At 46.0% G+C, this 13,161-nt stretch overlaps 1 protein-coding gene across 5 annotated transcripts in view; it reads left to right on the forward strand.

The window, feature by feature from the left end:
• Positions 1-1,119: 1,119 nt before the first annotated feature.
• ULK2 (unc-51 like autophagy activating kinase 2) overlaps positions 1,120-13,161 on the forward strand; it is a 104,160-nt gene continuing 92,118 nt past the window's right edge. For all 5 annotated transcript variants that reach the window (XR_010115635.1, XM_063617737.1, XM_063617739.1 and 2 more), the window contains exons 1-3: positions 1,120-2,467; positions 3,918-4,010; positions 4,901-4,942. Coding sequence is in view for 4 of the 5 variants with exons in the window: in XM_063617737.1 (XP_063473807.1) it covers positions 2,378-2,467; positions 3,918-4,010; positions 4,901-4,942 (225 nt within the window). In the remaining variant the exon portion in view is untranslated. The remainder of the gene's footprint in view (positions 2,468-3,917; positions 4,011-4,900; positions 4,943-13,161) is intronic.

Below are 13,161 nucleotides of genomic sequence, written 5' to 3' on the forward strand. Positions count from 1 at the left end.
GAGAATGGCGTGAACCCCGGAGGTAGAGCTTGCGGTGAGCTGAGATCACGCCACTGCACTCCAGTCTGGGCAATAGAGCAAGACTCCGTCTCAAAAAACAAACAAACAAACAAAAAACAAAAAACCTTCATGTGGCCAGGTGCAGTGGTTCACACCTGTAATCCCAGCACTTTGGGAGGCCGAAGTGGGCAGATCGCTTGAAGTTGGGAGTTTTGAGACCAGCCTAGCTAACATGGTGAAACCCCATCTCTACTAAAAATAAAAAAATTAGTCGGGCATGGTGGTGCAGGTCTGTAATCCCAGCTACTTGGGAGGCTGAGGCAGGAAAATCACTCGAACCGAGCAGGCGGAGGTTGCAGTGGGCCGAGATCATGCCACTGCACTCCAGCCTGGGCAACACAGCAAGACTCTGTCTCAAAACAAAAAACAAAAAATAGGCCGGGCGCGGTGGCTCAGGCCTGTGATCTCAGCACTTTGAGAGGCCGAGACAGGCTGATCGCTTGAAGTTGGGAGTTTGAGACCAGCCTGGCCAACGTGGTGAAACCCCATCTCTACTAAGATACAAAAATTAGCCGGGCATGGTGGTGCGTGCCTGTAATTCTAGCTGCTTGGGAGGCTCAGGCAGGAGAATCACTTGCACTTGGGAGGCAGAGGTTGCAGTGAGCCAAGATTGTGCTACTGCACTCCAGCCTGGGTGATAGAGTAAGATTCTGTCTCAAAAAAAAAAAAAAAAAAAAAAAGTAAAGAAAAAAATAGACTGTAGAGAATCTTTCAGTGAGGTAAGGAATCATCTCCATCCTTTTTTGGGTGTATGTGCAAACTTGCTTAAGTTGCTGTCAACTTTTGAAAGCTCCAGATTTTCAGTGTCTAACACAACCACCTGGGCCAGATGTAAATAAGGACAGGATGACGTAAGCATGCACAGTAGCAGAAGCAGAAACTCAAGGCCCTACATTTTGAGCGTGTGAGGAAGGAGGGTTCTCTCAGAATCCTGGAGCTGACTCTGTCACGATTCAGAGATCAGCTTGCAGGGACATGCAGTGGCAGTTGAGGTGGTGAGAGACCCCAAAAGCACATACCCTATACAACAGAACACACACTCAAGTGTGGGGCCTGCGTTTTCCATGATAGTTTCAAGCATATTGTTTATTAAATGGCTTCGTAAGACACTTCCTTGCGGGAAACCTGACAATCTGTTCCTTGTCACTTGGACAGCTTTAACAATCAGGTAGAAAAGAAAGCTCCCTTCGTCCATTTGAAGTAAGCTCGAGGTCAAACTAGCCTGACACTGGGAGCCCCCAGGAGAGCCTTGAAAACGTGGGCGATCCTGAGGCGGTGTGCAGAAGCGATTCTCTGCGAAGAGGGCCCTGAGCTGTCACCAGCTTCTCGCAGTCAAGGGACCCCCAAAAGGTGCAGAATCCCGCTTGTCACCGCCCCTCTAGGGATCCTGAGCGAGTAAACCCCGAGAGGCGTCCGAAGGCCGGTAGTTTGGCAGCGTGAACTCTGGTTTTCCAGGCGCGCGCAAAGCCTGGAGTAGCAGTTGCTCCTTTGCTCTGGCAGGAATCTGGGGGTCTACCCTGCACAGATAATCCCGTCTTGCCTGCAGCTGGGGTTCAAGATCCGCTTCTCTGAAGTCCGCCTCCCAGCGGCGTGGAGCCCGGGGCGTGGTCGGCTCGAATCTGCTCCCCAGGCCCAGAACGGAGCCCTCAGCCCGTAACCCGCTGTGGCCGCAGCGGGTCGCGCCCTTCCTCCTGGCCTCAAGAGCGGCGGAGGATCTGCCCAGCTGCGGGAGCCAAGCCCGGGCCGCACTCCTTTCCCCGGCGGAGGGAGCCGGCTGACGCTGCGGCTTTCAAGGCGCGCGGACGTCGCGGAGCGCAGCCAGTCGCGCGGGAGCGGGTAGCGCGCGTGAGGGCGTTGGGCGCCGCCGCGAGGCGGGGAAGCGCGGGGCCGCGGCGGTGAGGGTTCTAGGGCGGCGGCAGCCGCCGCCGCAGCAGCGCCCGAGCGGGGAGGGCCGAGGAGGCCGGACCAGCTGGGGATGGGGAGTACCGGGCCCCTCACTGCCTCAGAGCGCGTGTGCGGCTCTCGGCGCGCACAGTGACGGTGACGGCGCCCCTGGCCCGGCAGCGCCGAGGCCGCTTCGCCAGACAGCCCGCGGCCGGCGGCAGGCCGGGCCGGGCCTCGCTGACCCCGGCGCCGCGCGGCGGCTTCCCCTGTTTCCGCTCCGGTCTCTCGACATGAGAGTCCGCCCGGGCCCGGGGCTGCGGCTACCCCAGACCGGCCGCCCGCTGGCGCGCTCCGGGCCCGCGGACCCGCGGTGCTGATACCTGCGCCGCACTGCACCGCCCGTCAGCCGGCTGTGTGCCCCGGGGACGCGGCCATGGAGGTGGTGGGCGACTTCGAGTACAGCAAGAGGGATCTCGTGGGACACGGGGCCTTCGCCGTGGTCTTCCGGGGGCGGCACCGCCAGGTGAGCGCCGGCCGGGACGAGGCCGGGCCCGGGGCGGCAGGCACGGGGCTAGGTGGTTCTGAAACTTGGCGCAGTCGCGAGCCGAGACCCCCGACTCGGCCAGCCGCCCGGGGATGCTATTGTGTACGCAGCCCGTCTCGCGGTTTGTGTTGGTCCTGTGAGGGTTGCTGTGAGGCCCAAGCCTCTGGCAGCGCTCCGCCTACCGACCGGCTGCCGCTGGGACCCACCCCGCGGGCCGCCCGCAGGAGCCTTTGCACCTAGGTTACCCTGGACCCAAAATAGACGGTACTGCACCGTGCAGGCTGGAGGCTTGGGCGTGAATGGACTTTTGGTTTTTTTCCCCCGTGCCCAGGGCTGGTCACTTTTGAGGTTGATTATTACAGACCCAGCGGAAAATGGGCGGATGTCCCGTTAGCCTCAGGCTTTCTCAGCCTGGGAGGTGTCACCTTTCCCAGCACTGGTCCCCTGCACCCCCAAGAGCCCCCGCACCGTTTCCCCCCGCCCCCGGAGTCAGATAGACGAGCTCCGGGTGAGAAAGGTGGTTGGACAATTCATTTTCAATCACCTTGAACATGAAATCATGTTTAAGCCTTTGCTGTTTCGCAAGTACAATTACACGAGGTTTTAGAATCTAAAGAATTTGGAAAGGCATATCGGGAGTGGAAATAAAGGGTGTGGCAGTTCTGGTTGTTGCCAAGGGGCGTGTTAAAAGTGGGCTGACTTTGTTGCTTATTGGATAAAGTAATGCTATTTATTTATTTATTTTTGAGACAGATTCTCTCTTTGTCGCCCAGGCTGGAGTGCCGTGGTGAGATCTCTGCTCATTGCAACCGCTGCCTCCTGGGCTCAAGCGATTCTCCTGCCTCAGCCTCCTGAGTAGGTGGGATTACAGGCGCCCGCCACCACGCCCGCCTAATTTTTTTTTGTATTTTTAATAGAGACGGGGTTTCACCACGTTGGCCAGTGTGGTCTTGAACTCGTGACCTCAGGTGATCCGATCCGCCCGCCTCAGCCTCCCAAAGTGCTGGGATTACAGGTGTGAGCCACGGTGCCCGGCCTACTTTTCATTTATTAGGAAAATAATTTAGAACTCAAGCACGGTGTGATCCTTCCAAGCTAACAAATAGCTTTTCAATTAACTGCATCACCTTCCAAGTTTATTTCTACATTTGTCCATAACTTTGAAGTGGTTGTGAACTGTTCTTTTTTCATTTAATGTTAGTTACTATGTGGACTTCATATTTGTTATTTTTAGTAGTTGTGTTGTAGGACCTTGGCATATTACACTATAATTTATGAAATCACTTTCCCATTATTGAAAATACAGGTTCTTTTCCATTTTTCCCCAATGCCGTATATTTATTTGCCAAAAACACCTTCGCGCTTGTAAATTTTTTTCTGTTATTTCTGTGGAATGGTATCTAGGAGTAACGCTGTTTTTCCTTTTCAGAAAACTGATTGGGAGGTAGCTATTAAAAGTATTAATAAAAAGAACTTGTCAAAATCACAGATACTGCTTGGAAAGGAAATTAAAATCTTAAAGGTATGTTACTTTATGTAGTAGTATTCATATAAGGTTAAAACTTAATCTAAATGAATACATGCTGCCATCCTTTTCAATTTTGGTAGTTGGGTCCAAGTTTGAGAATTTTCAACTGTTGCTCTCCTTTTTGCGTGCTCACTTTTTTAAAGCATTGAGTACCCGGAAGCTATTTTTAAGAACCAAAGCTCAGAGGATTCTGTGAAGACAGAGTTTAGCTTCTCATCATTTCTCTTTTTCCTAGTGACTGTGTTGTTGTTTGAGAAAAGGGCCAGGCAGACCCATCTTGTACATTGTTTTTACCTCTCCTGTTGTCCCCTTTCATGTTACTACTAAGTTTTTGGGGGAGAGTAGGGGCGCTTGGGGTCTTTCTTTAAATTGAAGAAAGTTATATTCCTTGGAGGTGGCCTTTTTAGATCACTCACAACCAGTGTTATCTAAGTGGGATGGTTTGAGAAGATGGTTAAGTAAATTTGGAAAACCCCATTTGCTAAATACTTCTTGGAGAGTCACAAAGCCTGTGGCTCATTAAAGAAAATCTGAAAAATTCTACAATAAAGAAACTTGTTTCAAAGTACCTCACCTAGTGTTTTCCAGACTAATACAAGCGTGGAACCCTCATTTAACACCCGATTTCCTCAAAACTGCTTCCTGTGGAGAGCTCTTTTTTAAGAATTGTAGCTCTTTGAGCTAAAAATCATATTTTCTTTCAGTGAGATAATGTGCTTTTTGTTTGATCAGGCACATTTCTTATTCTTTAATTGAATTTTTAGTCTATTAATAGAAGTATAATACTAGAAGTGTATGTGTATCCTTTAATTTTATTTACATATTAAAATATGGTAAAATTATTAGAATACTTACATATTTTTCATTCTCAATTTTCTTAATAGGAACTTCAGCATGAAAATATTGTAGCACTCTATGATGTTCAGGTACCTTATTTTGAAAATTTTTAAAAATTAAACTAAAATTTTTTTTATTTCATACAGATTTAAGTGGCTCTTAATAGAAATAAAAATGACCTTAATTCTTGTTGAAAAGATACATAGCTTGAGTTATATGTTTCTGAATTAAGAAATTGTTTAAAACAGAACAGAGTAATAGGCTGAAAGAATATGCTGCATGAGTGAGTTTATTAACAATCGATCATATACTATAGGCGTAGCATTGTTTAGGTGAAGTAGAGGAATATTGATACCAGATCTAGCATTCTCTGATGAATTTTGAAAGGACTATTAAAAATAGAGCTTTTTTTTTTTTTTTTTTTCTGACGGAGTCTCACTCTGTCTCTTGGGCTGCAGTGCAGTGGCTTGATCTCGGCTCACTGCAACCGCTACCTCCCGGGTTTAAGCGATTCCCCTGCCTCAGCCTTCCGAGTAGCTAGGACTACAGGTGTGCACCACCATGCCTGGCTAAGTTTTTTTTTTTCTGTATTTTTAGTAGAGATGGAGTTTCACCATGTTGGCCAGGCTTGTCTCGAACTCCTGACCTCAAGTCATCCTCCCACCTTGGCCTCCCAAAGTGCTGGGATTGCAGGCATAAGCCACTGCGCCCTGCCTAAATAGAAGTTTTTTTTAAAAAAACTTTTTTTTATTTTGTAGAGATAAGGTCTCTCTATGTTGCTCAGGCTAGTCTTGAACTCCTGGGCTCAAGGGATCCTTCTGCCTCAGCCTCTCAAAGTGCTGGGATTACAGATGTGAGCCACCACACATGGCCTAAATAGAGCTTTTTCTTCTTATGAAAGCAATATTTGTAAATTGAAGAAATATTAGAAAATAAAATAAAAACAAGGACACTATGCATATTCATCACCCAGTTATATCTATGATTATAGGTTATAGATATATTTGTGTATGCTATGGCATGCAGTAGAGTTGCATTTTATTTGGAATGGGAAGTAGGTTCTAAAGTCATCTACTAAGGCAAAATTTCCGTATAGTCAAAATTACTCTTGGAAATCGTTTTCAGATCTCAGCATTGGCGAAAATTGCTGTTTTCTGGGTGTAGCACCAGATGAAGTAGCTGGCTTATATTTAGGGCCATATTATGTTAAAAAATCCTTTAAATGCTAGAATCAGGCTGGGTGTGGTGGCTTGAGCCTGTAATTCTTGCTACTCAGGAGGCTGAGGCAGGAAGATCACTTGAGCACAGGAGTTCAAGGCTGCAGTGAGCTGTGAATCCTGCCACTGCAGTCCTGTGTGGACAACAGAGCAAGATCGTCTCTTAAAAAAAAAAAAACAAAAACAAAAACTAGAATCACATGTAGCTAGTGTGATACCATGTGAGAGCTGTGGGGACCTGAGACTCCCAGAGGGAACAGCAGATTCTGGTTTTCTCTCCACTGTCACTCCAGGGCAGGTCAGCATGCATGATTTACATAATTTCTTTCTTTTGCTTAGTCTGAACAGTTGAATTCGGGTAAGGTAAATGTATGTTATGTGATCCTATTACATATATATTTCTAGCTAAAACCTCTTCTGTATTCACTTGCATTACTCAAATTCATTCATTCGACAACCTTTTTTTTTTTTTGGAGACAGTCTCACTCTGTCGCCCAGGCTGGAGTGAGGTGGTGTGAGCTTGGCTCACTGCAACCTTTGCCCCCCTGGCTTAAAGCGATTCTTGTGCCTCAGTCTCCCAAGTAGCTGCGATTATAGGTGCCTGCCACCATGTCCAGCTAATTTTTGTATTTTTAGTAGAGACAGGGTTTCACTATGTTGGCCATGCTGGTCTCAAACTCCTGACCTCAGGTGATCCTTCTGCCTCTGCCTCCCAAAGTGCTGGGATTACAGATGTAAACTACCACTCCCGGCCTATTTTGCAAGTTTTTGAGTGACTGCTATGTGCCAGGCATTGTTCTAAGTGCTAGGCATCAGGCAGTGAATAAAACAAAAGTCTTTGCTTTCAATATGTTTAGTTTTAGTGGGGTGAGACAAATGGACTGTTGTATATTTACTTTTTAAAAAATATTGTCATTTTTCGGCTGGGCACGGTGGCTCATACCTGTAATCCCAGGACTTTGGAAGGCCAAGGCAGGCGGGTCACCTGAGGTTGGGAGTTTGAGACCAGCCTAACCAACATGGAGAAACCCATTTCTACTAAAAATACAAAAATTAGCCAGGTGTGGTGGTGGGTGCCTGTAATCCCAGCTACTCAGGAGCCTGAGGCAGGAGAATTGCTTGAGCCCAGGAGGCGGAGGTTGCATTGAGCTGAGATTGCACCATTGCACTCCAGCCTGGGTAACAAGAGCGAAACTCCGTCTCAAAAAAAAAAAAAAAATTGTCATTTTTCATATAGTTATATAACACGAAGTAACTAAACTCATGTTGTAAGATGTTTAACTTTTTTTGCCTGGTTGCGATGGCTCACGCTTGTAATCCACACTTTGGGAGGCTGAGGCAAGCGGATCACCTGAGGTCAGGAGTTCAAGACCAGCCTGGCCAACATGGCAAAACTCTGTCTCTGCTAACAATACAAAAATCAGCTGGGCGTGGTGGCGGGCGCCTGTAATCCCAGTTACTCAGGAGGCTGAGGCAGGAGAATCACTTGAACCCAGGAGGTGGAGGTTGCAGTGAGCTGAGATCGCGCCACTGCACTCCAGCCTGGGTGACAGAGCCAGACTCCATCTCGGGGGAAAAAAAAAAGAAAAAGGATGTTTAAGTTTTTCCTAACAGAAAAATGCTGTAAGAATTATGTATACCTTCTGAACATATTTTCGATTATTTAACTTCAATTTCTAGAATTGGAAAGACCAAGTCAAATAGCATTTGTTGGTCTTTGATTGTAGTGTTAAAGTTTTTGATTGTAGAGTATGATTGCTTTCCAAAAAATTTACAATTTAAACCTCCATCCATGGAATATGTGAATGCAGTGGGTATATTTTATTACCTGTTCAGATAGCTGTAATTCATTTGTTCATTTGAGAAATTCGAAGCAGCATGAAAAGGGGAGAAACCTTGCAAGTCAAAACTAAACTCATCTGTCAGTCCCTAGTTGAAATGTTGGTTCTCCTCCCTGCTGTTTGTATAGTTTCTGTTAGTCTCTGTAGATAGAGGGCACCAAGTGGTACAACTCAGTGCCTAGTACAAAGACTGTTAAATAAATGTTAACTCTTTAGTTTCCCAGTCTTGGAGAGATACAGAAAACCCTGGCAATTGCAGAGTAGGTTTTGTTTTAAAAGTATACTTAGATGATTTTCTTTTTTTTTTTTTTTTTTTTTTTTTGAGACGGAGTCTCGTTCTGTCGGCCAGGCTGGAGTGCAGTGCAATCTTGGCTCACTGCAAGCTTCGCCTCCTGGGTTCACACCATTCTCCTGCCTCAGCCTCCAGAGTAGCTGGGACTACAGGCGCCTGCCATCATACCCGGCTAATTTTTGTATTTTTAGTAGAGACAAGGTTTCACCTTGTTAACCAGGATGGTCTCGATCTCCTGACCTCATGATCCGCCCACCTCGGCCTCCCAAAGTGCTGGGATAACAGGTTTCTATCAGAATGAAAAGTATTTTTTAGTACCAGCTTTGATTATAGAATGAGGTATCATTAGGGAGAACATACTAAAAAATGTGAATTGTTAATCAGGAATTTCAGGGTAACTGCATTAAAATGTTGTATTATTTTGTACATGGTATACTATTAGAACTAATTTTTTTCTTTTTCTTTTTTTTTTTTTTTTTTTGAGAAGTCTCACTCTTGTCGCCCAGGGTGGAGTGCAATGGCACAATCTCAGCTCATTGCACCTCTGCCTCCTGAGTTCAAGGGATTCTCCTGCCTCAGCCTCCTGAATAGCTGGGATTAAGGTGGGAGCTGGATTGGCCAGGAATCGAACCTGGGTCTCCTGTGTAGGAGGCAAGAATTCTACCACCGAACCACCAATGCTTTGAAATGAATTTATAAAAACAAATTTAAGAAGTGTCAGGCTGAGCGCGGTGGCTCATGCCTGTAATACCAGCACTTTGGGAGGCTGAGGCAGGTGGATCACCTGAGGTCAGGAGTTTGAGACCAGCCTGACCAACAGGGAGAAACCCTGTCTCCACTAAAAATACAAAATTAGCCGGGCATTGTGGCACATGCCTGTAATCCCAGCTACTCGGGAGGCTGAGATAGGAGAATCTCTTGAACCGAAGAGGTGGAGGTTGCAGTGAGCCGAGATCGCCATTGCACTCCAGCCTGGGCAACAAGAGGGAAACTCCGTCTCAAAAAAAAAAAAAAAAAAAAAAAAAAAAAAAAGAAGTATTAATCAAACGTCTTAAGCACTTGGCTGTTAAATAAACAGAGTTTTGACCTAATACTTTATATTTGTTTTATTGATTCAAATTGTTCATCGGGGGTACACTATGTTTAGGAACTAATACAGTAACTATCAACTTGAAGTGAATGTCATTTTTACGGACCATTAGTTTCGGTTATCTGTCTGAAGTTTATAAATTGAGAACTTTTGACATTGTAAAAATCAGCTTTCAGTTTAGATGACACTTAAAAAGAAATGCATTTTCCCTCTAATTCCAAAAGTAATATATGCCCACAGTTAAAATAATCAAATACTGTGCAAATGGTAAATTAGAAAAGAGATATCAATTCCCAGGGATAACCACTGTTTGGTATATTTGTTTTAGAATTTTCTAAATACATATATCAATCTATAACCATTTATACTTAGTTTTTAAAGCTTTTCATTTTGAGAGAATTAGTGTTTGTACAGAAATGCAACTTGTTTTATTAAGCTTAATGTATCTTAGATACCTTTTCATAATCAGTATAGTATTGTAGGGCTAAATGATAATTTACTTAAAACCCAATTATGAGCCAGGCATGGTGGCTCACACCATAAACTCAGTGCTTTGGGAAGCTGAAGCCGGAGGGTTGCCTGAAGCCAGAAGTTCAAGACCAACCTGTGCAACATAGTGAGACCCTGTTTCTACAAAAAATAAAGTTAGCCAGATGTGGTGGTGCATACCTGTAATCCCAGCTACTTGGGAGGCTAAAGTGGAAGGAAGGCTTGAGCCCAGAAACTTGAAGTTACAGTGAGCTGTGATTGCACCACTGGCCACTGTACTCCAGCTTGGGTGACAGAGAGTCCTGTAGCTTAAAAAACCACCGAACTATGGCTATTTGGAGTGTTTCCTATTTTTTCCCTATTGGAAACAGTACTGCAGAGAAAGATGTGTGCATATATCTTTCTGTGTTTTTATAGTGTTCCTGTAGAATAAATTCCTTAAAGTGGAATTGCTTAGTCAAAGATACTAGCTATCTTTTGAAAGATTATACCAGGCTGGAGGCGGTGGCTCACGCCTGTGATCCCAGCACTTTGGGAGGCCGAGGTGGGCGGATCACGAGGTCAGGAGATTGAGACCATCCTGGCTAACACAGTGAAACCCCGTCTCTACTAAAAATACAAAAAATTAGCTGGGTGAGGTGGCGGGCGCCTGTAGTCCCAGCTACTCGGGAGGCTGAGGCAGGAGAATGGCATGAACCCCAGGGGGCGGAGCCTGCAGTGAGCCGAGATCGCGCCACTGCACTCCAGCCTGGGCGACAGCGAGACTGCGTCTCAAAAGAAAAAAGATTATACCAATTCTTTCTGTTACCCAGGCTGGAGTGCAGCAACACAATCTCGGCTCACTGCAACCTCTGCCTCCTGAGTTCAAGTGATTCTCTTGCCTCAGCCTCCCAAGCAGCTGGGATTACAGGTGCCTGCCACCATGCCTGGATAATTTTGTTTTTGTATTTTTAGTAGAGATGGAGCTTCACCTTGTTGCCCAGGCTGGTCTTGAACTTCTGACCTCAGGTGATCCACCTGCCTCAGCCTCCCAAAGTGCTGGGATTACAGGCCTGAGCCACTGCACCCAGCCTATACTAGTTCTTTTTTTTTTTTTTTTTTTTTTTTTTTTTTGAGACAGAGTCTTGCTCTGTTGCCCAGGCTGGAGTGCAGTGGTGCTATCTCGGCTCACTGCAAGCTCTGCCTCCTGGGTTCATGCCATTCTCCTGCCTCAGCCTCCCGAGGAGCTGGGACTACAGGCGCCCACCACCACGCCCGGCTAATTTTTATGTATTTTTAGTAGAGACGGGGTTTCACTGTGTTAGCCAGGATGGTCTCGATCTCCTGACTTCGTGATCCGCCCGCCTTGGCCTCCCAAAGTGCTGGGATTACAGGTGTGAGCCACCATGCCCGGCTATACTAGTTCTTTCTAACCAGTAGTGACCTTTTTTAAAAAAAATTTTTACAATCTCACACTAGGAAAATATCTTTTAAAAAATTTTTAAATGATATTTACTTAATTAGTAGAGATGAGGTCACTATGTTGCCCAGGCTGGTCTCGAACTCCTGGACTAAAGTGATCCTCCTGCCTTGGCTTCCTAAAGTGCTGGGATTATAGGCATGAGCCACCATGCCCAGCCTAATTTTTTTATTTATTTATTACTTTTCTTTTCTTTCTTTTTTTTTTTTTAATTTTTTTTTTGAGACGGGGTCTCTCTCTGTTGCCCAGGCTGGAGCGCAGTGGCACGATCTTGGCTCACTGCAAGCTCTGCCTCCCGGGTTCACGCCATTCTCCTGCCTCAGCCTCCCTAGTAGCTGGGACTACAGGCACCCGCTACCACGCCTGGCTAATTTTTTGTATTTTTAGTAGAGACGGGGTTTCACTGTGTTAGCCAGGATGGTCTCGATCTCTTGACCTTGTGATCCGCCTGCCTCGGCCTCCCAAAGTGCTGGGATTACAGGTGTGAGCCACCGTGCCCGGCCTTTTTTTATTTTTTTGAGATGGAGTTTCACTCTGTTGCCCAGGTTGGAGTGCAGTGGCACGATCTTGGCTCGCTGCAACCTCCGCCTCCTGGGCTCAAACAGTTCTCCTGCCTCAGCCTCCCAAGTAGCTGGGATTACAGGCACCCACCACCACACCTGGCTAATTTTTGTATTTTTAGTAGAAATGGGGTTTCACCATGTTGGCTAGGCTGGCCTCGAACTCGTGACCTCAAGTGATCCACCTGCCTCAGCCTCCCAAAGTTCTGGGATTACAGATGTGAGCCACTGCGCCCATCTGGTATTTTTTTTTTCTTAAATCATTAGGGTATCAGTCATCTTTTTGCTGTATTTGTGTTTTTACATTTCTTCTGTGACGTTCCCATTGCTGTCCTGTGATGCATAGGTTGTGTTCAATTTTCTTACTGATTTATTTGTGACTAGTATTTCTTGAGCTAGTTAATGAGTTGTACAGGAGTATAGTGGTGAACAAAGTAGAAATGGTCCTTGTCATTGTGGAACTCTTACAGGATATTAGGGAAGATGACATTAAGCAAGTAGTTACTATTTCTTTTTTTTTTTTTTCTTTTTCGAGACAGGGTCTGGCTCTCTTGCCCAGGCTGGAGTGCAGTGGCATGATCACACCTCACTGCAGCCTCCACCTTCAGGGCTTAAGCCATCCTCCCACCTCAGCCTTCGAAGTATCTGGGACTACAGGCAGGCACCACCATGCCTGGCTAATTTTTCTATTTTTTGTAGAGATGGGGTTTCACCATGTTGCTCAGCCTGGTCTCAAACTTCTGAGCTTAAGTGACCTGCCCACCTTGGCTTCCCAAAGTGCTGGGATTATAGGCGTGAGCCACCATACCTGGGCCAGTAGTTACTATTTCCAAGTGTGCCAAGTGCTGTAAGGGAGAGCTGTTGGCGAGGTTTGGACAATATGGGGGCTAGGAAAATGGGACAAGGGAAGGCTTCCTGGGGAAACGATGTGTGTAGAGATTGAGGGATGGGTGGGAGAAGGCTAGGTGGGGGTTAATGGGGGAAAATAAAGTAAGTTTCCCAAGGGGATGAAGTCTTCTGTAAAGACCACTGACAGGAGAGATCACTGAGTTTAAGGAACTGGAAGAAGGCTAGTGTGTCTGGAGTACAGTAATGAGAGTGAGAGCATAGTGTTAGATGATACTGGAGAGGTTAGCAGGAGCCAGATCTGATCTTTATCTTAAGGACAGTACAAAGCTATTGAAGAATTTTAAAAGCGGGAGAGTGATACCGTTTTTGTTTTTCAAAAGATAAGTCTCCTAGAGCACTCTGAGCATGAGATAAATACTTTCACTTAGGAATATATAACTGTGATTGTCAGTGGCCTGGTTAATATCTACCTCTTAGTAATTTTTAGTATCACAAGAAAAAAATGATTAAT

Source organism: Symphalangus syndactylus, chromosome 14 (genome assembly GCF_028878055.3).
Source record: "Symphalangus syndactylus isolate Jambi chromosome 14, NHGRI_mSymSyn1-v2.1_pri, whole genome shotgun sequence".
Taxonomy (NCBI): Eukaryota; Metazoa; Chordata; class Mammalia; order Primates; family Hylobatidae; genus Symphalangus; species Symphalangus syndactylus.